The sequence below is a fragment of the Oncorhynchus mykiss genome, chromosome 8 (genome assembly GCF_057628025.1).
Source record: "Oncorhynchus mykiss isolate SJ-2025 chromosome 8, ASM5762802v1, whole genome shotgun sequence".
Lineage (NCBI taxonomy): Eukaryota > Metazoa > Chordata > Actinopteri > Salmoniformes > Salmonidae > Oncorhynchus > Oncorhynchus mykiss.
This window is the reverse complement of record NC_143029.1, coordinates 90,100,001-90,122,102: the sequence shown is the minus strand read 5'-3', so window position 1 is coordinate 90,122,102 and position 22,102 is coordinate 90,100,001. Positions and strand designations below refer to the sequence as shown.

At 44.9% G+C, this 22,102-nt stretch overlaps 1 protein-coding gene across 1 annotated transcript in view; it reads right to left on the bottom strand.

The window, feature by feature from the left end:
* LOC110513441 (protein APCDD1-like) overlaps positions 1–22,102 on the bottom strand; it is a 30,927-nt gene that overhangs the window by 6,919 nt on the left and 1,906 nt on the right. The window contains exons 2-5 of the mRNA XM_036986650.2: positions 5,618–5,804; positions 4,774–4,984; positions 2,013–2,186; positions 571–714 (exon numbers count right to left, since the gene is read on the bottom strand). Of these exons, the coding sequence (XP_036842545.2) occupies positions 571–714; positions 2,013–2,186; positions 4,774–4,984; positions 5,618–5,804 (716 nt within the window). The remainder of the gene's footprint in view (positions 1–570; positions 715–2,012; positions 2,187–4,773; positions 4,985–5,617; positions 5,805–22,102) is intronic.

The window sequence follows — 22,102 nt, the reverse complement described above, 5'->3', positions numbered from 1 at the left end:
AGTATCAGTATGTCATGGTATCAGTATGTCATAGTATCAGTATGATATCAGTATGTCATAGTATCAGTATGCTATCAGTATGTCATGGTATCAGTATGTCATAGTATCAGTATGGTATCAGTATGTCATAGTATCAGTATGTTATGGTATCAGTATGGTATCAGTATGTCATAGTATCAGTATGTCAAAGTATCAGTATGTCATGGTATCAGTATGTCATAGTATCTGTATGATATCAGTGTGTCATAGTATCAGTATGGTATCAGTATGTCATAGTATCAGTATGTCATAGTATCAGTATGTCATGGTATCAGTATGTCATAGTATCTGTATGATATCAGTATGTCATAGTATCAGTATGCTATCAGTATGTTATGGTATCAGTATGTCATAGTATCAGTATGGTATCAGTATGTCATAGTATCAGTATGTTATGGTATCAGTATGGTATCAGTATGTCATGGTCTGGGAGGCAGTAAGTACACAGACAACACCAGGAACAGTCTTCAACCTAACGTCTTAAATCTGTACAACCTTCAGCCCCACTAGCATACAGAGCAGCACACTGACCTTGGCACTCTGTAGCGCGGCCTGGTAACTAGAGGGTCTATAGTACATCCTCTGGGCTACCTCAGTGTGGATGTCTCCCAGGAACAGCTCTTCAACCATGTGGTCCAAGTTATGATGAGGGTACTGTTTCTCCACACGCAGCAGCTGCAGGAGGAGAAGAATGATTCATAGACATATAGATATAGATAGATATATAGATATAGATAGATATATAGATATAGATAGATATATAGATATAGATAGATATATAGATATAGATAGATATATAGATATAGATAGATATATAGATATAGACATAGAAGAAGAATGATTCATAGACATATAGATATAGATAGATATATAGATATAGACATAGAAGAAGAATGATTCATAGACATATAGATATAGATAGATATATAGATATAGATAGATATATAGATATAGATAGATATATAGATATAGATAGATATATAGATATAGACATAGAAGAAGAATGATTCATAGACATATAGATATAGATAGATATATAGATATAGATAGATATATAGATATAGATAGATATATAGATATAGACATATAGATATAGATATATAGATATAGATAGATATATAGATATAGATAGATATATAGATATAGACAGATAGATATAGATAGACATATAGATATAGATAGATATATAGATATAGACATATAGATATAGATATATAGATATAGATAGACATATAGATATAGATAGATATATAGATATAGATAGATATATAGATATAGATAGATATATAGATATAGACAGATAGATATAGATAGACATATAGATATAGATAGATATATAGATATAGACATATAGATATAGATAGATATAGATAGACATATAGATATAGATAGATATATAGATATAGATAGATATATAGATATAGATAGATATATAGATATAGATAGACATATAGATATAGATAGATATATAGATATAGATAGATATATAGATATAGATAGACATATAGATATAGATAGATATATAGATATAGATAGACATATAGATATAGATAGATATATAGATATAGATAGATATATAGATATAGATAGATATATAGATATAGATAGACATATAGATATAGATAGATATATAGATATAGACATATAGATATAGATAGATATATAGATATAGATAGACATATAGATATAGATAGATATATAGATATAGACATAGAAGAAGAATGATTCATAGACATATAATTCAAAACGTGTTTTATTCTGTCGTCCAACGTACACTCATGTCTAACAGAAAGCCACACTGCAACTCTCCCATGGTCAGTATCTAGAGGTTAAGAGCCTCTGTTCAAAGGGTTACTAGTGGATATTGATGCCAGCGCAACCCTGTGGTTGCCAGTCCCATTGCATATTTTTTTTTCTAGTCGGGAATGAGATTCGAACCGTCGACCCTCTGGTTACTAGTCCTCCTCACTAACCTGTAGCTCGTGTATGGAGAGGTTGATCTCTCTGGAACAGTCACAGCCCTCCTCGTTCCACAGCTCGTAGCTGACGTTGGGTTCCCAGGGTGCTTTGATCCTCACGGTGCCCGGACAGCTCTGGTTTAACCTCTGGCTCAGGTCCCTGGCCACGGCCGCGCTGTGACACACCACCTGGGTAGTGGGATGAACACACACTGACTGACCAGGGCTTTAATTAACACACTGACTGACCAGGGCTTTAATTAACACACTGACTGACCTGGGCTTTAATTAGCACACTGACTGACCTGGGCTTAAATTAGTACACTGACTGACCAGGGCTTAAATTAGTACACTGACTGACCAGGCCTTTAATTAACACACTGACTGGCCAGGGCTTTAATTAACACACTGACTGACCAGGGCTTTAAAACATTGACTGACCAAGGCTTTAATTAACACACTGACGGACCAGGGCTTTAATTAACACACTGATTGACCTGGGCTTTAATACACTGACTGACCAGGGCTTTAATTAACACACTGACTGACCAGGGCTTTAATTAACACACTGACGGACCTGGGCTTTAATTAACACACTGACTGACCTGGGCTTTAATTAACACACTGACTGACCTGGGCTTTAATTAACACTGACCGACCTGGGCTTTAAACACACTGACTGACCAGGGCTTTAATTAACACACTGACTGACCTGGGCTTTAATTAACACACTGACTGACCTGGGCTTTAATTAACACACTGACTGACCAGGGCTTTAATTAACACACTGACTGACCAGGGCTTTAATTAACACTGACCGACCTGGGCTTTAACACACTGACTGACCTGGGCTTTAACACACTGACCGACCTGGGTTTTAACACACTGACCGACCAGGGCTTTAATTAACACACTGACTGACCAGTGCTTTAACACACTGACTGACCAGGGCTTTAACACAATGACTGACCTGGGATTTAACACACTGACTGACCAGGGCTTTAATTAGCACACTGACTGACCTGGGCTTTAATTAACACACTGACTGACCTGGGCTTTAATTAACACACTGACTGACCTGGGCTTTAATCAACACACTGACCGACCTGGCTTTAATTAACACACTGACTGACCAGGGCTTTTATTAACACACTGACGGACCTGGGCTTTAATTAACACACTGACTGACCTGGGCTTTAATTAACACACTGACTGACCTGGGCTTTAATTAACACTGACCGACCTGGGCTTTAAACACACTGACTGACCAGGGCTTTAATTAACACACTGACTGACCTGGGCTTTAATTAACACACTGACTGACCTGGGCTTTAATTAACACACTGACTGACCAGGGCTTTAATTAACACACTGACTGACCAGGGCTTTAATTAACACTGACCGACCTGGGCTTTAACACACTGACTGACCTGGGCTTTAACACACTGACCGACCTGGGTTTTAACACACTGACCGACCAGGGCTTTAATTAACACACTGACTGACCAGTGCTTTAACACACTGACTGACCAGGGCTTTAACACAATGACTGACCTGGGATTTAACACACTGACTGACCAGGGCTTTAATTAGCACACTGACTGACCTGGGCTTTAATTAACACACTGACTGACCTGGGCTTTAATTAACACACTGACTGACCTGGGCTTTAATCAACACACTGACCGACCTGGCTTTAATTAACACACTGACTGACCAGGGCTTTTATTAACACACTGACGGACCTGGGCTTTAATTAACACACTGACTGACCTGGACTTTAATTAACACACTGACTGACCTGGGCTTTAATTAACACTGACCGACCTGGGCTTTAAACACACTGACTGACCAGGGCTTTAATTAACACACTGACTGACCTGGGCTTTAATTAACACACTGACTGACCTGGGCTTTAATTAACACACTGACTGACCAGGGCTTTAATTAACACACTGACTGACCAGGGCTTTAATTAACACTGACCGACCTGGGCTTTAACACACTGACTGACCTGGGCTTTAACACACTGACCGACCTGGGTTTTAACACACTGACCGACCAGGGCTTTAATTAACACACTGACTGACCAGTGCTTTAACACACTGACTGACCAGGGCTTTAACACAATGACTGACCTGGGATTTAACACACTGACTGACCAGGGCTTTAATTAGCACACTGACTGACCTGGGCTTTAATTAACACACTGACTGACCTGGGCTTTAATTAACACACTGACTGACCTGGGCTTTAATCAACACACTGACCGACCTGGCTTTAATTAACACACTGACTGACCAGGGCTTTTATTAACACACTGACTGACCAGGGCTTTAACACACTGACTGACCTGGGCTTTAACACACTGACCGACCTGGGCTTTAATTAACACACTGACTGACCAGGGCTTTAATTAACACACTGACTGACCTGGGCTTTAACACACTGACTGACCAGGGCTTTAACACACTGACTGACCTGGGCTTTAATTAACACACTGACTGACCAGGGCTTTAATTAACACACTGACTGACCAGGGCTTTAACACACGGACCGACCTGGGCTTTAATTAACACACTAACTGACCAGGGCTTTAATTAACACATTGACTGACCAGGGATTTAACACACTAGTAAATTAATCTAGTTGAGCAAGGAGTTTTACTGTTGTCACTCACACACTCACACTCACACACTCACACTCACACTCACACACACACACACACACACACAAACAAACAAACAAACAAACAAACAAACCAACCAACCCCTACCTGTGTGTGGTGAAGCTGGTAGTCAGCCTCTGTTCCTCCTCTGATGATCCAGGAGGCCTGTCTGAGCCTCAGCCGTCCCTGGACCACCAGGGTGTAGGTGGGGGTGGTGCAGTGGTTGTCCCTGTAGTAGAACTGGTTGGCCTGGAATGTGTTGTTGGGGAAGAACTGGTACGACCGCGTCAGGAACTCTGGGCCAGGACGTACCTCACAGCTGGCAGACGGAGAGAGAGGTGGATGGGGAGAGGAATTAGAGAGAGGTGGATGGGGAGAGGACTTAGAGAGAGGTAGATAGAGAGAGGACTTAGAGAGATGTAGATAGAGAGAGGACTTAGAGAGAGGTAGATAGAGAGAGGACTTAGAGAGAGGTGGATGGGGAGAGGAATTAGAGAGGTGGATGGGGAGAGGACTTAGAGAGAGGTAGATAGAGAGAGGACTTAGAGAGAGATGGATGGGAGAGGACTTAGAGAGGTGGATGGGGAGAGGAATTAGAGAGAGATGGATGGGAGAGGACTTAGAGAGGTGGATGGGGAGAGGAATTAGAGAGAGGTAGATGGGGAGAGGACATAGAGAGAGGTGGATGGGGAGAGGACTTAGAGATAAGTGGATGGGGAGAGGACTTAGAGAGGTGGATGGGGAGAGGACTTAGAGAGAGGTGGATGGGGAGAGGACTTAGAGAGAGGTGGATGGGGAGAGGACTTAGAGAGAGGTGGACAGGGAGAGGAGTTTGATTTCCCTAAAAACGTCAAGAACAATGTGCTTGGCTACAACGTGCCTTTAATTGAGTCCCGGCCCCAGTGTCACTCTGTTGCGATGAGGTTAGGATCGGAGCTAGGGTTAGTTTTACCTGGTAGAGACCCAGTGACCCTCTATGTTGGGGGGCATCTGGACGGTGATCCGGGCCCCGTGGTGGAGATGTTTCAACTTGTGATGACACTGGGAGTGTTTCGCAGGACGACCGAACATCTTCTCCAGGGACAGCAGGCGGTTGGAGCGGCCCTCTGAGTAGTTGTGGGACGACCCCTCACCCAAACCTAAGAGAGACAACAGTTAAAGTAATTGTCCAATGAAAATCTCACTTTTTATAGTTCATATTCAGTTAACTTACACCCAAATAATACTGTGTCCAAAGCATATATTTGAGAAGAAAAAAACACTTTAAAACCCCACCTCAAACTCGTATCTCAAACAGACTGTTGTAAAAATGCTTGCTATTTCCTCATAGAACAGGATGTCATGTTGGCTCATTGAGCTGACCAATCAGCCGTTACTTGTCATTAATATTATCGATGACCGGTGTCATGAAGTTGGCCTGTGGGTAAGGTTTATGACCCCCCCCCCCCCATAAATACCTTTCTCCCCTACGCCTCTCTCTTGACTCTACTGAAGGACTCTTGAAGAGCCTTTGTTAAACATAGAGAGTCAGGGAACATCAAAAGGTGGGGGAAAAGGAACCATATTTCGGTAATAGAACCAGTTGAAAATATGCGTTGGTACTTAATGAATATGATGTCAGTTCGGTTGTCATCTGAGACATTATGACTGATGACAGGACGACATAAACTGTATCTGGGAAAGTCTACACATTCTAGTTATCAGATTCACATGGAATTGTTGTGCAATTTAAATGTATAAATATGAAACTATTTGTGAAAAGATTCCATGTAATTTTAGCTTCCAAGTGAGAGAATTGGGTTTTCATAAGGTTAGAGCTCTGCTCAATCAGTGGCCCGCCCCTGTGAAGAGACATAGGTTATAAACTATGAAACACACCCTTCTCTCCCTCCACTATATAAGCCCTTGACGAAAATGTAACCTCCGGTTCCGAGGACGTGAGGACGACGGTCCCACGTTGAAAAGGACTAACATGTCAACTACAGAACGAAGCCAACCTCAGCGTAAGCTTTGGTTGTGAATGGTATGAACTTTGAACTCTTATTCACTGCAGAAGTGATACCTCCTAGCCGTTGAGTTAGCAACGGCCGCTGTAAACGTGGGCTAGGAAAGGACGAACGACGGATCCAGTCTAACACACAACGACGATACTACAACGTATCCAATTTACCACCAGAGACATTCTTCCGAGGACAGGAAGATCTCTGTTGGGCAACACGGCCTTCCATCTACAACCAACCTAACCATTCTGTTGTTGGGGTACGCCCACACCATTCTGTTGTTGGGGTACGACCCACACCATTCCATTCTGTTGTTGGGGTACGCCCACACCATTCTGTTGTTGGGGTACGCCCACACCATTCTGTTGTTGGGGTACGACCCACACCATTCTGTTGTTGGGGTACGCCCCACACCATTCTGTTGTTGGGGTACGCCCCACACCATTCTGTTGTTGGGGTACGCCCCACACCATTCTGTTGTTGGGGTACGTTCACACCATTCTGTTCTTGGGGTACGTTCACACCATTCTGTTGTTGGGGTACGACCCACACCATTCTGTTGTTGGGGTACGACCCACACCATTCTGTTGTTGGGGTACGCCCCACACCATTCTGTTGTTGGGGTACGCCCCACACCATTCTGTTGTTGGGGTACGCCCCACACCATTCTGTTGTTGGGGTACGTTCACACCATTCTGTTCTTGGGGTACGTTCACACCATTCTGTTGTTGGGGTACGTTCACACCATTCTGTTCTTGGGGTACGTTCACACCATTCTGTTGTTGGGGTACGCCCCACACCATTCTGTTGTTGGGGTACGTTCACACCATTCTGTTCTTGGGGTACGACCCACACCATTCAAACAAAGAAAATGCTGCTTTTAACATTCTTCATTACCATTTTCATTAAGCCGAATCTCTTTTGAAGTGATACAAAGTTTAATGTAGTCAATTTAACCCTTGTCATCGTCAGGGATTAAACATCTAGTCAATTTAACCCTTGTCATCATCAGGGATTAAACATCAATTTAACCCGTGTCATCGTCAGGGATTAAACATCAATTTAACCCTTGCATCACTATGAGATTGGTTAATAACTTTAGTCAGTCTGTCACACCTGGGAAAGGTTTCCTCACGGAGTAAAGGGCTAGATTCAATCCGTACGTGGAAGATCCGCCCTCAGTGTGATTGAAATTTTAAAGGCAATGTTCACGGTGAGCGCTGCACATGTCGGCTCACCGGGAAACCACATTCCTGGATGGAGGAGAGGTGAACTATTGAGCCTGTTTGTTTCAGTTGAGTCTCACGGACATTACACGACTGTTAAAACACAACGACAACACACACAGCATCTCTTTGGTGTCGGTCTGTATCAAGACCAACTGTCTGTTGGTTGTTTACCAGCTTCTTTTTTAATTTAAAAAAAAAAAATACATCTCCCACAATCCTGGGGACAAACGTTGAATTTCACCTTGGAATCTGGAGTGACTTGGCGTGTGTTTAGTAGATATGAATACCGGAGTGATACTAAGCATAACGCTGTCAGTGTGGTCACACACACACACACACACACACACAGGGGCCGTGTCAAGGAGATCACTTTGCACTTCACAGATCTCTTCTCTCCGCCAGCGAATGTATCTCTGTCTGTCTGTCTGGTGTGCACCAGCAGCCCATTCACGTCACCCCAAAGCTTCACGCTTTAATGTCATGTGCACAAATACAAATAAATACCTTTCTTGCAATCTCTAAATCCAACAATACAGTAATCAATAATAATGAAGGGACGGCAGGGTAGCCTAGTGGTTAGAGCGTTAGACTAGTAACCGAAAGGTTGCAAGTTCAAATCCCCTAGCTGACAAGGTACAAATCTGTCATTCTGCCCCTGTTCCTAGGCCGTCATTGTAAAGAAGAATTTGCTCTGACTTGAAAAAACACAAGGTAGAACAGGAGAAATTAAAATAAGAAGGACACAATAAGTGTGTGAGCGTTTATGCCTCCTCCTTTCAGAGGAACGGCCCTGAACAGAATTGTGTTCGGACTTGGGATACCAGAAAACACCGGGCGGTGTGTGTCTGAGTTAGTCTGGAGAGATGTGTTACATTCTTAAAGTATTCAGACCCGATTACTTTTTACACATTTTATGTTACAGCCCTAAAATTTATTGAATTGTTTTTTTTCCCCCTCATCAATCTACACAGAATACCCCGTAATGGCATCACAATACCCCGTAATGATGTCACAATAAATCAAATCAAATCAAATCAAATGTATTTATATAGCCCTTCGTACATTAGCTGATATCTCAAAGTGCTGTACAGAAACCCAGCCTAAAACCCCAAACAGCAAGCAATGCAGGTGTAGAAGCAATACCCCGTAATGACGTCACAATACCCCGTAATGACGTCACAATACCCCGTAATGACGTCACAATACCCCGCAATGACGTCACAATACCCCGTAATGACATCACAATACCCCATAATGACATCACAATATCCCATAATGACATCACAATACCCCGTAATGACATCACAATACCCCGTAATGACATCACAATACCCCATAATGACAAAGCAAAAACAGGTTTTTAGAATTTTGGGCTAATTTATTCATAATAATAAAACATATCACATTTACATAAATATTCAGACCCTTTACTCAGTACTTTGTTGAAGCACCTTTGGCAGCGATTACAGCCTTGAGTCTTCTTGGGTACAACGCTACAAACTTGGTACACTTGTATTTGAGGATTTTCTCCCATTCTGCAGATCCTCTCAAGCTCTGTCAGGTTGTATGAGGAGCATCGCTGCACAGCTATTTTCCGGTTTCTCCAGAGATGTTTGATTGGGTTCAAGACCGGGCTCCTGCTGGGCCACTCAAGAACATTCAGAGACTTGTCCCGAAGCCACTCTTGCGTTGTCTTGGCTGTGTGCTTAGGGTCGTTGTCCTGTTGGAAGGTGAACCTTCACCCCAGTCCGAGGTCCTGAGTTCTCTGGATCAGGGTTTCATCAAGGATCTCTCTGTACTTTACTCTGTTCATCTTTCCCTCGATCCTGACTAGTCTCCCAGTCCCTGCTGCTGAAAAACATCCCCACAGCATGATGCTGCCACCACCATGCTTCATCGTAGGGATGGTGCCAGGTTTCCTCCAGACATGATGCTCGGCATTCAGGCCAAAGAGTTGAATCTTGGTTTCATCAGACCAGAGAATCTTGTTTCTCATGGTCTGAGAGTCCTTTAGGTGCCTTTGGCAAACTCCAAGCAGGTTGTCATGTGCCTTTTACTGAGGAGTGGCTTCCATCTGGCCACTCTACCATAAAGGCCTGATTGGTGGTGGTTCCAAACTTCTTCGATTTAAGAATGATGGAGGCCACTGTGTTTTTGGGGAACTTCAAAGCTACAGAAATGTTTTGGTACCCTTCCCCAGACAGGTGTTTGCCTTTTCCAAATCATGTCCAATCAATTGAATTTACCACAGGTGGACTCCAATCAAGTTGTAGAAACATCTCAAGGATGATCAATGGAAACAGGATGCACCTGAGTTGAATTTCGAGTCTCATCGCAAAAGGGTCTGAATACCTATGTAAATGTGATAGGTCAGCGTTTTTATTTTAATAAATGTACAAACATTTCTTAAAAAACCTGTTTTCGCTTTGTCATTATTGGGATACTGTGTACAGATTGCTGTGAAAAAAATGTTCTTTTTCTTTTAGAATAAGGCTCTAAAGTAACAAAATGTGGAAAAAGAAAAGGGGTCTGAATACTTTCCGAAAGTAAACACTTTCTTGTCCAGAAATCCGTTAGTCGGAATTACTGCATGTTGAAACACAGCTTTACTGGCATGTGAATGAATGTGAGGTGAACTGTTAAGGTCTACAGTACAAACGCCTGACACACATATGTACACACACACACACACACACACACACACACACACACACACACACACACACACACACACACACATACACACACACACACACACACACACACACACACACACATCAGAGATTCAGATAAGGTATTCAATGGGGTTTCCTCTCAATGACAAGAGGATGGAAACACAGGGCTCAGGAGACCATCGGATTCTGAGGTAAAACAGACATCCTTCTACTACAGCCAAACCTGGGAGGAACAACCTTATCGTACACACGCGCACATACACACACACACCACACAGACGCGCACACACACACACCACACAGACGCGCACACACACACACCACACAGACGCGCACACACACACACCACACAGACGCGCACACACACACACCACACAGACACACGCTACAGCCAAACCTGGGAGGATGGAGTCCTATGAATCAGGTATGGTGGATTACAGATTACAGTACAGCTGATCTGGAGAAGGAGGAAACCGCTCTGGTCTGGCCTTGGTCGAAGGTAGTGCACTATGTAGGGAATAGGCTGCCATTGGGGACACAGCCCTTATCTGGATCAGGAGAAATCTGCTGGGATGTTATACAAATAGAGATTGAATCAGAGGAACATTTTACTAGGATGGGGACCTACTGTAGAATGGGGACCTACTGTAGAATGGGGATTACTGTAGAATGGGGACCTACTGTAGAATGGGACCTACTGTAGAATGGGAACCTACTGTAGAATGGGGACCTACTGTAGAATGGGGACCTACTGTATAATGGGGATTACCGTATAATGGGGACCTACTGTTGAATGGGGATTACCGTATAATGGGACCTACTGTAGAATGGGGACTACTGTAGAATGGGGACGTACTGTAGAATGGGGACCTACTGTAGAATGGGGACTTCCGTAGAATGGGGACCTACTGTAGAATGGGGACCTTTGTGGAATGGGATCTACTGTAGAATGGGGATTACTGTAGAATGGGGACCTACTGTAGAATGGGGACTACTGTAGAAGGTGGACTACTGTAGAATGGGACCTACTGTATAATGGGACCTACTGTAGAATGGGACCTACTGTAGAATGGGACCTACTGTATAATGGGACCTACTGTAGAATGGGACCTACTGTAGAATGGGGACTACTGTGGAATGGGACCTACTGTATAATGTGACCTACTGTTGAAGGTGGACTACTGTAGAATGGGACCTACTGTAGAATGGGACCTACTGTAGAATGGGACCTACTGTTGAAGGTGGACTACTGTAGAATGGGACCTACTGTAGAATGGGGACCTACTGTAGAATGGGACCTACTGTAGAATGGGACCTACTGTAGAAGGTGGACTACTGTCGAATGGGACCTACTGTATAATGGGACCTACTGTAGAATGGGACCTACTGTTGAAGGTGGACTACTGTAGAATGGGGACCTACTGTAGAATGGGGACCTACTGTAGAATGGGGACCTACTGTAGAATGGGACCTACTATAGAATGGGGACTACTGTATAATGGGACCTACTGTAGAATGGGGACTACTGTTGAAGGTGGACTACTGTAGAATGGGACCTACTGTAGAATGGGACTTACTGTAGAATGGGACCTACTGTTGAAGGTGGACTACTGTAGAATGGGACCTACTGTATAATGGGACCTACTCTATAATGGGACCTACTGTTGAAGGTGGACTACTGTAGAATGGGACCTACTGTATAATGGGACCTACTCTATAATGGGACCTACTGTTGAAGGTGGACTACTGTAGAATGGGACCTACTGTATAATGTCTATAATGTGACCTACTGTAGAATGGGACCTACTGTTGAAGGTGGACTACTGTAGAATGGGACCTACTGTAGAATGGGACCTACTGTTGAAGGTGGACTACTGTAGAATGGGACCTACTCTATAATGTGACCTACTGTTGAAGGTGGACTACTGTAGAATGGGTTAGGGTTAGGGTTAGGGTTATAAAATAAAAGGATCATAGAATGAATCTAGAGCTGAAAGCATTAAACTTCTTATGGCTGAGAGGCGCTGTTTCCACGTTCGGATGAAAAGCGTGCCCAGAGTAAGCTGCCTGCTACTCAGGCCCAGAAGGTAAGATATGCATATTATTAGTACATTTGGATAGAAAACACTCTGAAGTTTCTAAAACTGTTTGAATGATGTCTGTCAGTATCACAGAACTCATATGGCAGGCGAAAACCTGAGAAAAATCCAACCAGGAAGTGGGAAATCTGAGGTTTGTAGTTTTTCAAGTGATTGCCTATCCAATATACAGTGTAAATTTGGTCCGATTGCACTTCCTAAGGCTTCCACTAGATGACAACAGTCTTTAGAACGTTGTTTCAGGCTTCAACTGTGAAGGGGCAGCGAATAAGAGCTGTTTCAACTAGTCAGTGGTCTGGCTGAAACTTTTAAACTCGGACAAAACAGAGATGCTTGTTCTAGGTCCCAAGAAACAAAGAGATATTCTGTTGAATCTGACAATTAATCTTAATGGTTGTACAGTCGTCTCAAATAAAACTGTGAAGGACCTCGGCGTTACTCTGGACCCTGATCTCTCTTTTGAAGAACATATCAAGACCATTTCAAGGACAGCTTTTTTCCGTCTATGTAACATTGCAAAAATCAGAAACTTTCTTTCCAAAAATGATGCAGAAAAATGAATCCATGCTTTTGTCACTTCTAGGTTAGACTACTGCAATGCTCTACTTTCCGGCTACCCGGATAAAGCACTAAATAAACGTCAGTTAGTGCTAAATACGGCTGCTAGAATCCTGACTAGAACCAAAAGATTTGATCATATTACTCCAGTGCTAGCCTCCCTACACTGGCTTCCTGTCAAGGCAAGGGCTGATTTCAAGTTTTTACTGCTAATGCTAACCTACAAAGCATTACATGGGCTTGCTCCTACCTATCTCTCTGATTTGGTCCTGACGTACATACCTACACGTACGCTACGGTCACAAGACGCAGGCCTACTAATTGTCCCTAGAATTTCTAAGCAAACAGCTGGAGGCAGGGCTTTCTCCAATAGAGCTCCATTTTTATGGAATGGTCTGCCTTCCCATGTAAGAGACGCAAACTCGGTCTCAACCTTTAAGTCTTTACTGAAGACTCATCTCTTCAGTGGGTCATATGATTGAGTGTAGTCTGGCCCAGGAGTGGGAAGGTGAACGGAAAGGCTCTGGAGCAACAAACCACCCTTGCTGTCTCTGCCTGGCCGGTTCCCCTCTTTCCACTGAGATTCTCTGCCTCTAACCCTATTACAGGGGCTGAGTCACTGGCTTACTGGGGCTCTTTCATACCGTCCCTAGGAGGGGTGTGTCACTTGAGTGGGATGAGTCACTGATGTGATCTTCCTGTCTGGGTTGGCGCCCCCCCTTGGGTTGTGCCGTGGCGGAGATCTTTGTGGGCTATACTCGGCCTTGTCTCAGGATGGTAAGTTGGTGGTTGAAGATATCCCTCTAGTGGTGTGGGGGCTGTGCTTTAGCAAAGTGGGTGGGGTTATATCCTTCCTGTTTGGCCCTGTCCGGGGGTGTCCTCGGATGGGGCCACAGTGTCTCCTGACCCCTCCTGTCTCAGCCTCCAGTATTTATGCTGCAGTAGTTTTGGTGTCGGGGGGCTAGGGTCAGTTTGTTATATCTGGAGTACTTCTCCTGTCCTATTCGGTTTCCTGTGTGAATTTAAGTGTGCTCTCTCTAATTCTCTCTTTCTCTCTTTCTTTCTCTCTCTCGGAGGACCTGAGCCCTAGGACCATGCCTCAGGACTACCTGACATGATGACTCCTTGCTGTCCCCAGTCCACCTGGCCGTGCTGCTGCTCCAGTTTCAACTGTTCTGCCTTATTATTATTGGACCATGCTGGTCATTTATGAACATTTGAACATCTTGGCCATGTTCTGTTATAATCTCCACCCGGCACAGCCAGAAGAGGACTGGCCACCCCACATAGCCTGGTTCCTCTCTGGGTTTCTTCCTAGGTTTTGGCCTTTCTAGGGAGTTTTTCCTAGCCACCATGCTTCTACACCTGTATTGCTTGCTGTTTGGGGTTTTAGGCTGGGTTTCTGTACAGCACTTTGAGATATCAGCTGATGTACGAAGGGCTATATAAATAAATTTGATTTGATGTCATTTGAAAGCCTTTAGTTTAGTTACAGCCGTGAGCACGAACTCTGTTCCTTTTCATTTCTAAAGACAAAAAAATTGTCCGGTTGAAACATTATTGAAGATTCATGATAAAAACATCCTAAAGATTGATTCTATACATTGTTTGACATGATTCTATGAACTGTAATATAACTTTATTTTTAAACTTTTCGTCTGGACCTAGTGCTCGCGCGTTGTGCATTTGGATTACTGGACTAAACGCGCGAACGAAAAGGAGGTATTTGGACATAAATGATGGACTTTATCGAACAAAACAAACATTTACTGTGGAACTGGGATTCCTGGGAGTGCATTCTGATGAAGATCATCAAAGGTAAGTGAATATTTATAATGCTATTTCTGACTTTTGTTGACTCCACAACTTGGCGGGTATCTGTATGGTGGCTGAGCGCTGTTCTCAGATTATCGCATGGTGTGCTTTTGCCGTAAAGCTTTTTTTTTAAATCTGACACAGCGGTTGCATTAACTTCCTACGGCTGAAATCCCGTTATTAACGGGATCGATTTTAAATCAGCCAGTGAAAGTGCAGGGTCCCAAATTCAAACAGTAATCTCATAATTAAAATTCCTCAAACATACAAGTGTTATACACCATTTTAAAGATAAACTTGTTGTTAATCCCACCATAGTGTCCGATCTCAAAAAAGCTTTACGACGAAAGTATACTATGTGATTATGTTAGGTCAGCGCCTAGTCACAAAAAAACTGCCATTTTCCAGCCAAAGAGATGAGTCACAAAAAAGCAGAAATAGAGATAAAAGTAATCACTAACCTTTGATGATCTTCATCAAATGGCACTCATAGGACTTCATGTTACACAATACATGTATGTTTTGTTCGATAAAGTTCATATTTATATCCAAAAATCTCAGTTTACATTGGCAGTTTACATTTGCCTCCAAAACATCCAGTGATTTTGCAGAGCCACATTAATTTACAGGAATACTCATCATAAACGTTGATAAAAGATACAAGTGTATAGAATTAAAGCTATACTTCTCCTTAAACAGAAGGAAACGGAACGAAACTGGGATAAACATACCTGAATTTGTCCAATAGAAACTCTTGTTTGCAACTGTTGGACTAATGATTACACCCTAGATCAGCTAGATTCAGGCAAGATTGTGCAAGGTGGTATTGAATGTGTCAATGTCTGTCACCTTGATGACTCAAATTTCTCTCGACCATTCGTCGGCTAGATTGTAGCAACCTAACGTGTGGGGGGGGCCGGGGGGGTGTGTATCTCACAAGTCTTTCAATCATCTGCAAGTGAATTGCGCTTTTCAGATTACTTCAGATCAGAGTGTAAACATTTGTTGATATTCTTTGCTAGTTAGTGAGTTATTAGCCCAGTTATAGATAAGTATAGGTGCGAAATGGGGAGTTATTGCTGCCTACAAGAGCACAAAACGTGTAGACTACTTTTCAAACTGCATTTGAAAAGCCAGTTAGGTAAACAGCTTATGTTAATTTAATAAAAGGGGCAGTGTTGTATTTTGAGACAGGCTTGAACGTGTAAATAAGTCAACATTGTCTAATTCTCTGTTAATTAATTTCATTTTGTCAAGTGGTTTCATGCATCATTTCTTGCATCAAACACTTTCACACCAAGGGGGAAAACACTTTCACACCAAGGGAGGGAACACTTTCACACCAAGGGGGGGAACACTTTCACACCAAGGGGGAAACACTTTCACACCAAGGGAGAAACACTTTCACACCAAGGGGGAAACACTTTCACACCAAGGGAGGAAAACACATTCACACCAAGGGGGGAACACATTCACACCAAGGGGGAAACACTTTCACACCAAGGGGGAAACACTTTCACACCAAGGGGGAAACACTTTCACACCAAGGGGGAAACACTTTCACACCAAGGGAGAAACACTTTCACACCAAGGGGGAAACACTTTCACACCAAGGGAGGAAAACACATTCACACCAAGGGGGGAACACATTCACACCAAGGGGGAAACACTTTCACACCAAGGGAGGAAAACACTTTCACACCAAGGGAGAAACACTTTCACACCAAGGGGGAAACACTTTCACACCAAGGGAGGAAAACACATTCACACCAAGGGGGGAACACATTCACACCAGGGGGGAAACACTTTCACACCAAGGGGGAAAAACTTTCACACCAAGGGAGAAACACTTTCACACCAAGGGGGAAACACTTTCACACCAAGGGAGGAAAACACATTCACACCAAGGGGGGAACACATTCACACCAAGGGGGAAACACTTTCACACCAAGGGAGGAAAACACTTTCACACCAAGGGAGAAACACTTTCACACCAAGGGAGGAAAACACATTCACACCAAGGGGGGAAAACATTCACACCAAGGGAGGAAAACACTTTCACACCAAGGGGGAAACACTTTCACACCAAGGGAGGAAAACACTTTCTCACCAAGGGGGAAACACTTTCACACCAAGGGAGGAAAACACTTTCACACCAAGGGGGAAACACTTTCACACCAAGGGAGGAAAACACTTTCACACCAAGGGGGAAACACTTTCACACCAAGGGAGGACAACACTTTCACACCAAGGGGGAAACACTTTCACACCAAGGGAGGAAAACACTTTCACACCAAGGGGGAAACACATTCACACCAAGGGGGGAAACACTTTCACACCAAGGGGGAAACACATTCACACCAAGGGGGGAAACACTTTCACACCAAGGGGGGAAACACATTCACACCAAGGGGGGAAACACTTTCACACCAAGGGGGGAAACACATTCACACCAAGGGGGGAAACACTTTCACACCAAGGGGGGAACACATTCACACCAAGGGAGGAAAACACTTTCACACCAAGGGGGGAAACACTTTCACACCAAGGGGGGAACACATTCACACCAAGGGGGGAACACTTTCACACCAAGGGGAGAAACACTTTCAAATATATAGATATAAAATATATATTTTGATCAAAACTACACATAATTACAGCAATCTCAACAATGTCCATATTTGTCCTCCTCAGAATGATGTTAGCACTGTATCTGTGTGTGTGTGGGGGGGGGGGGGGGGGGGGGTTCAAGGTTCATGTTTCTTTCATGTAGAAGTCCATAACCCTTCCTTCATTAGTCCTATATCTAAAGCCACTGCTATCCGAGGCCGAATGGCAGGCTCTTTCCTCTTCCTCCTCCTCCTCTACCAATCATTTCCCATTGGTTTCTATCTAAATCAAAGAGAACCACAGAGCTCCTAGCAGAGATCCAAACCACAGTGAACATTTCCAATTGGCCCACGTAGTTTGGCCCAGCACCACCATTGAGCTAACACAACTGGGACCCCTGCCTGGCTGGGCTGGAGCTGGAGGACTCCACATCTGTTGTGAACGTTGGCTTTGAGAACTCCTCCTCCGACATCATCATATATCTAAGACGACATCGGTTTATATTCTAACCAAATGGATAATGAAGTACCTTGGATTGGACCCTACCTGGCAAACCGCTCCTACCAGGTGACGCGGAGAGGATCTGTGTCTGCTCCTCGTACTCTCGCTACTGGTGTCCCCCAAGGGCTCGGTTCTAAGCCCTCTACTCTCTCTACACCAAGTCACTCAGCTCTGTCATATCCTCACATGGTCTCTCCTATCACTGCTATGAGGATGGATCTCTCCTCTACTGTCTCTACACCAAGTCACTCTGCTCCGTCATATCCTCACATGGTCTCTCCTCTACTCTCTCTACACCAAGTTACTCAGCTCCGTCATATCCTCACATGGTCTCTCCTCTACTCTCTATAGACCAAGTCACTCAGCTCCGTCATATCCTCACATGGTCTCTCCTCTTCTCTCTATAGACCAAGTCACTCAGCTCTGTCATATCCTCACATGGTCTCTCCTCTCCTCTCTACACCAAGTTACTCAGCTCTGTCATATCCTCACATGATATCTCTTATCACTGCTATGAGGATGGACCTCTCCTCTCCTCTCTACACCAAGTCACTCAGCTCTGTCATATCCTCACATGGTCTCTCCTCTACTCTCTATAGACCAAGTCACTCAGCTCCGTCATATCCTCACATGGTCTCTCCTCTACTCTCTATAGACCAAGTCACTCAGCTCCGTCATATCCTCACATGGTCTCTCCTCTTCTCTCTATAGACCAAGTCACTCAGCTCCGTCATATCCTCACATGGTCTCTCGTATTATTACTATGAGGATGAAACTCAGCTACTCCCCCCCCCCCCCCCCCCCCCCCCGTTCTGACACCCAGGTGGCGACACGCATCTCTACGTGCCCGGCAGATATCTCAGGTTGGATGTCGGCCCACCACCTCAAGCTCAACCTGGACAAGATGGAGCTGCTCTTCCTCCCGGGGAAGGCCTGCCCCGCTTAAAGACCTCATCACGGTTGACAACTCCACAGTGTCGCCCTCCCAGAGTGCAAAGAACCTCGGCGTGACCCTGGACAACACCCTGTCGTTCTCTGCAAACACCGTTCCTGCAGGTTCACGCTCTACAACAGCCGTAGAGTACGACCCTACCTCACACAGGAAGCAGCGCAGGTCCTAATCCAGGCACTTGTCATCTCCCGTCTGTTGGCTGGGCTCCCTGCTTCTGCCATCAAACCCCTTCAACTTATCCAGAACACTGCAACCCGCCTGGTGTTCAAACATTCCCAAGTTCTCTCATGTCACCCCGCTTCTCCTCACACTACACTGGCTTCTAGTCGAAGCTCACGTCCACTGCAAACAGTATCTTAAATAATCCTCCTCACCTCGGTCTGACAGCCTGGTTTTTAAAGCCTACACTGATCCAGTCTGACAGCCTGGTTTTACAGTCTACACTGATCCGGTCTGACAGCCTGGTTTTACAGCCTACACTGATCCAGTCTGACAGCCTGGTTTTTACAGTCTACACTGATTCGGTCTGACAGCCTGGTTTTACAGTCTACACTGATCCGGTCTGACAGCCTGGTTTTACAGCCTACACTGATCCAGTCTGACAGCCTGGTTTTACAGTCTACACTGATCCAGTCTGACAGTCTGGTTTTACAACTGACACTGATCCAGTCTGACAGCCTGGTTTTACAGCTGACACTGATCCAGTCTGACAGCCTGGTTTTACAGCTGACACTGATCCAGTCTGACAGCCTGGTTGTACAGCCTACACTGATCCAGTCTGACAGCCTGGTTTTACAGCTGACACTGATCCAGTCTGACAGCCTGGTTTTACAGCTGACACTGATCCAGTCTGACAGCCTGGTTTTACAGCTGACACTGATCCAGTCTGACAGCCTGGTTGTACAGCTGACACTGATCCAGTCTGACAGCCTGGTTTTACAGCTGACACTGATCCAGTCTGACAGCCTGGTTTTACAGCTGACACTGATCCAGTCTGACAGCCTGGTTTTACAGCTGACACTGATCCAGTCTGACAGCCTGGTTGTACAGCCTACACTGATCCAGTCTGACAGCCTGGTTGTACACCCTACACTGATCCAGTCTGACAGCCTGGTTTTACAGCTGACACTGATCCAGTCTGACAGTCTGGTTTTACAGCCTACACTGATCCAGTCTGACAGCCTGGTTTTACAGCTGACACTGATCCAGTCTGAGAGCCTGGTTGTACAGCTGATGCTGATCCAGTCTGAGAGCCTGGTTGTACAGCTGACACTGATCCAGTCTGACAGCCTGGTTGTACAGCTGACACTGATCCAGTCTGAGAGGCTGGTTGTACAGCTGACACTGATCCAGTCTGACAGCCTGGTTTTACAGCTGACACTGATCCAGTCTGACAGCCTGGTTGTACAGCTGACACTGATCCAGTCTGAGAGGCTGGTTGTACAGCTGACACTGATCCAGTCTGAGAGGCTGGTTGTACAGCTGACACTGATCCAGTCTGAGAGGCTGGTTGTACAGCTGACACTGATCCAGTCTGAGAGGCTGGTTGTACAGCTGACACTGATCCAGTCTGACAGCCTGGTTGTACAGCTGACACTGATCCAGTCTGACAGCCTGGTTGTACAGCTGACACTGATCCAGTCTGAGAGGCTGGTTGTACAGCTGACACTGATCCAGTCTGAGATCCTGGTTGTACAGCTGACACTGATCCAGTCTGAGAGGCCGGTTGTACAGCTGACACTCATCCAGTCTGAGAGGCTGGTTGTACAGCTGACACTGATCCAGTCTGACAGCCTGGTTGTACAGCTGACACTCATCCAGTCTGACAGCCTGGTTGTACAGCTGACACTGATCCAGTCTGAGAGGCTGGTTGTACAGCTGACACTGATCCAGTCTGAGAGGCTGGTTGTACAGCTGACACTGATCCAGTCTGAGAGGCCGGTTGTACAGCTGTAAGGAAAGACTACAATAACGCCCCAGTTAATTGAATGTTAGTTTCTTGCAGCTCGTTTGAAGTCCTGGCCAAGTCTTTGGCTTCATTGTCTGTACTGTCATAGCCAGCAGATGGAACTGGTCAGTTCTATTCCAGTAATCTAGTGTGTAGTTGTGTAATGGTGTGTGTGTGTGTGTGTGTGTGTGCAGTGGTGTGTATATGTGTGTGTGTAGTGGTGTGTGTGTGTAGTCGTGTAATGGTGTGTGTGTGTGTGTGTGTGTGCAGTGGTGTGTATATGTGTGTGTGTAGTGGTGTGTGTGTGTAGTCGTGTAATGGTGTGTGTGTGTGTGTGTGTGTGTGCAGTGGTGTGTATATGTGTGTGTGTAGTGGTGTGTGTGTGTAGTTGTGTAATGGTGTGTGTGTGTGTGTGTGTGTGCAGTGGTGTGTGTGTGCGTAGTGGTGTGTATATGTGTGTGTGTAGTGGTGTGTGTGTGTGGTGGTGTGTGTTTAGTGGTGTGTGTATGTGTGTGTGTGGTGGTGTGTAAATGTGTGTGTTTAGTGGTGTGTGTGCAGTGGTGTGTGTGTGTGTGGGTGTGTGTGTGTTGTGGTGTGTGTGCAGTGGGGTGTGTGTGGGTGTGTGTTGTGGTGTGTGTGTGTGTGTGTTGTGGTGTGTGTGCAGTGGGGTGTGTGTAGTGGTGTGTGTGCAGTGGTGTGTGTGTGTGGGTGTGTGTTGTGGTGTGTGTGTGTGTGTTGTGGGTGTGTGTAGTGGTGTGCGTGTGTGTTGTGGTGTGTGTGCAGTGGTGTGTGTAGTGGTGTGCGTGTAGTGGTGTGTGCGTGTGTGTGTAGTGGTGTATGTGTAGTGGTGTGTGGGGGTGTGTGTAGTGGTGTGTGTGTGTGTGTGTGTGTGTGTGTGTAGTGGTGTGTGTGGGTGTGTGTAGTTGTGTGTGTGTGTGTGGGTGTGTGTGTGTGTGTTGTGGTGTGTGTGCAGTGGGGTGTGTGTGGGTGTGTGTTGTGGTGTGTGTGTGTGTGTTGTGGGTGTGTGTAGTGGTGTGCGTGTGTGTTGTG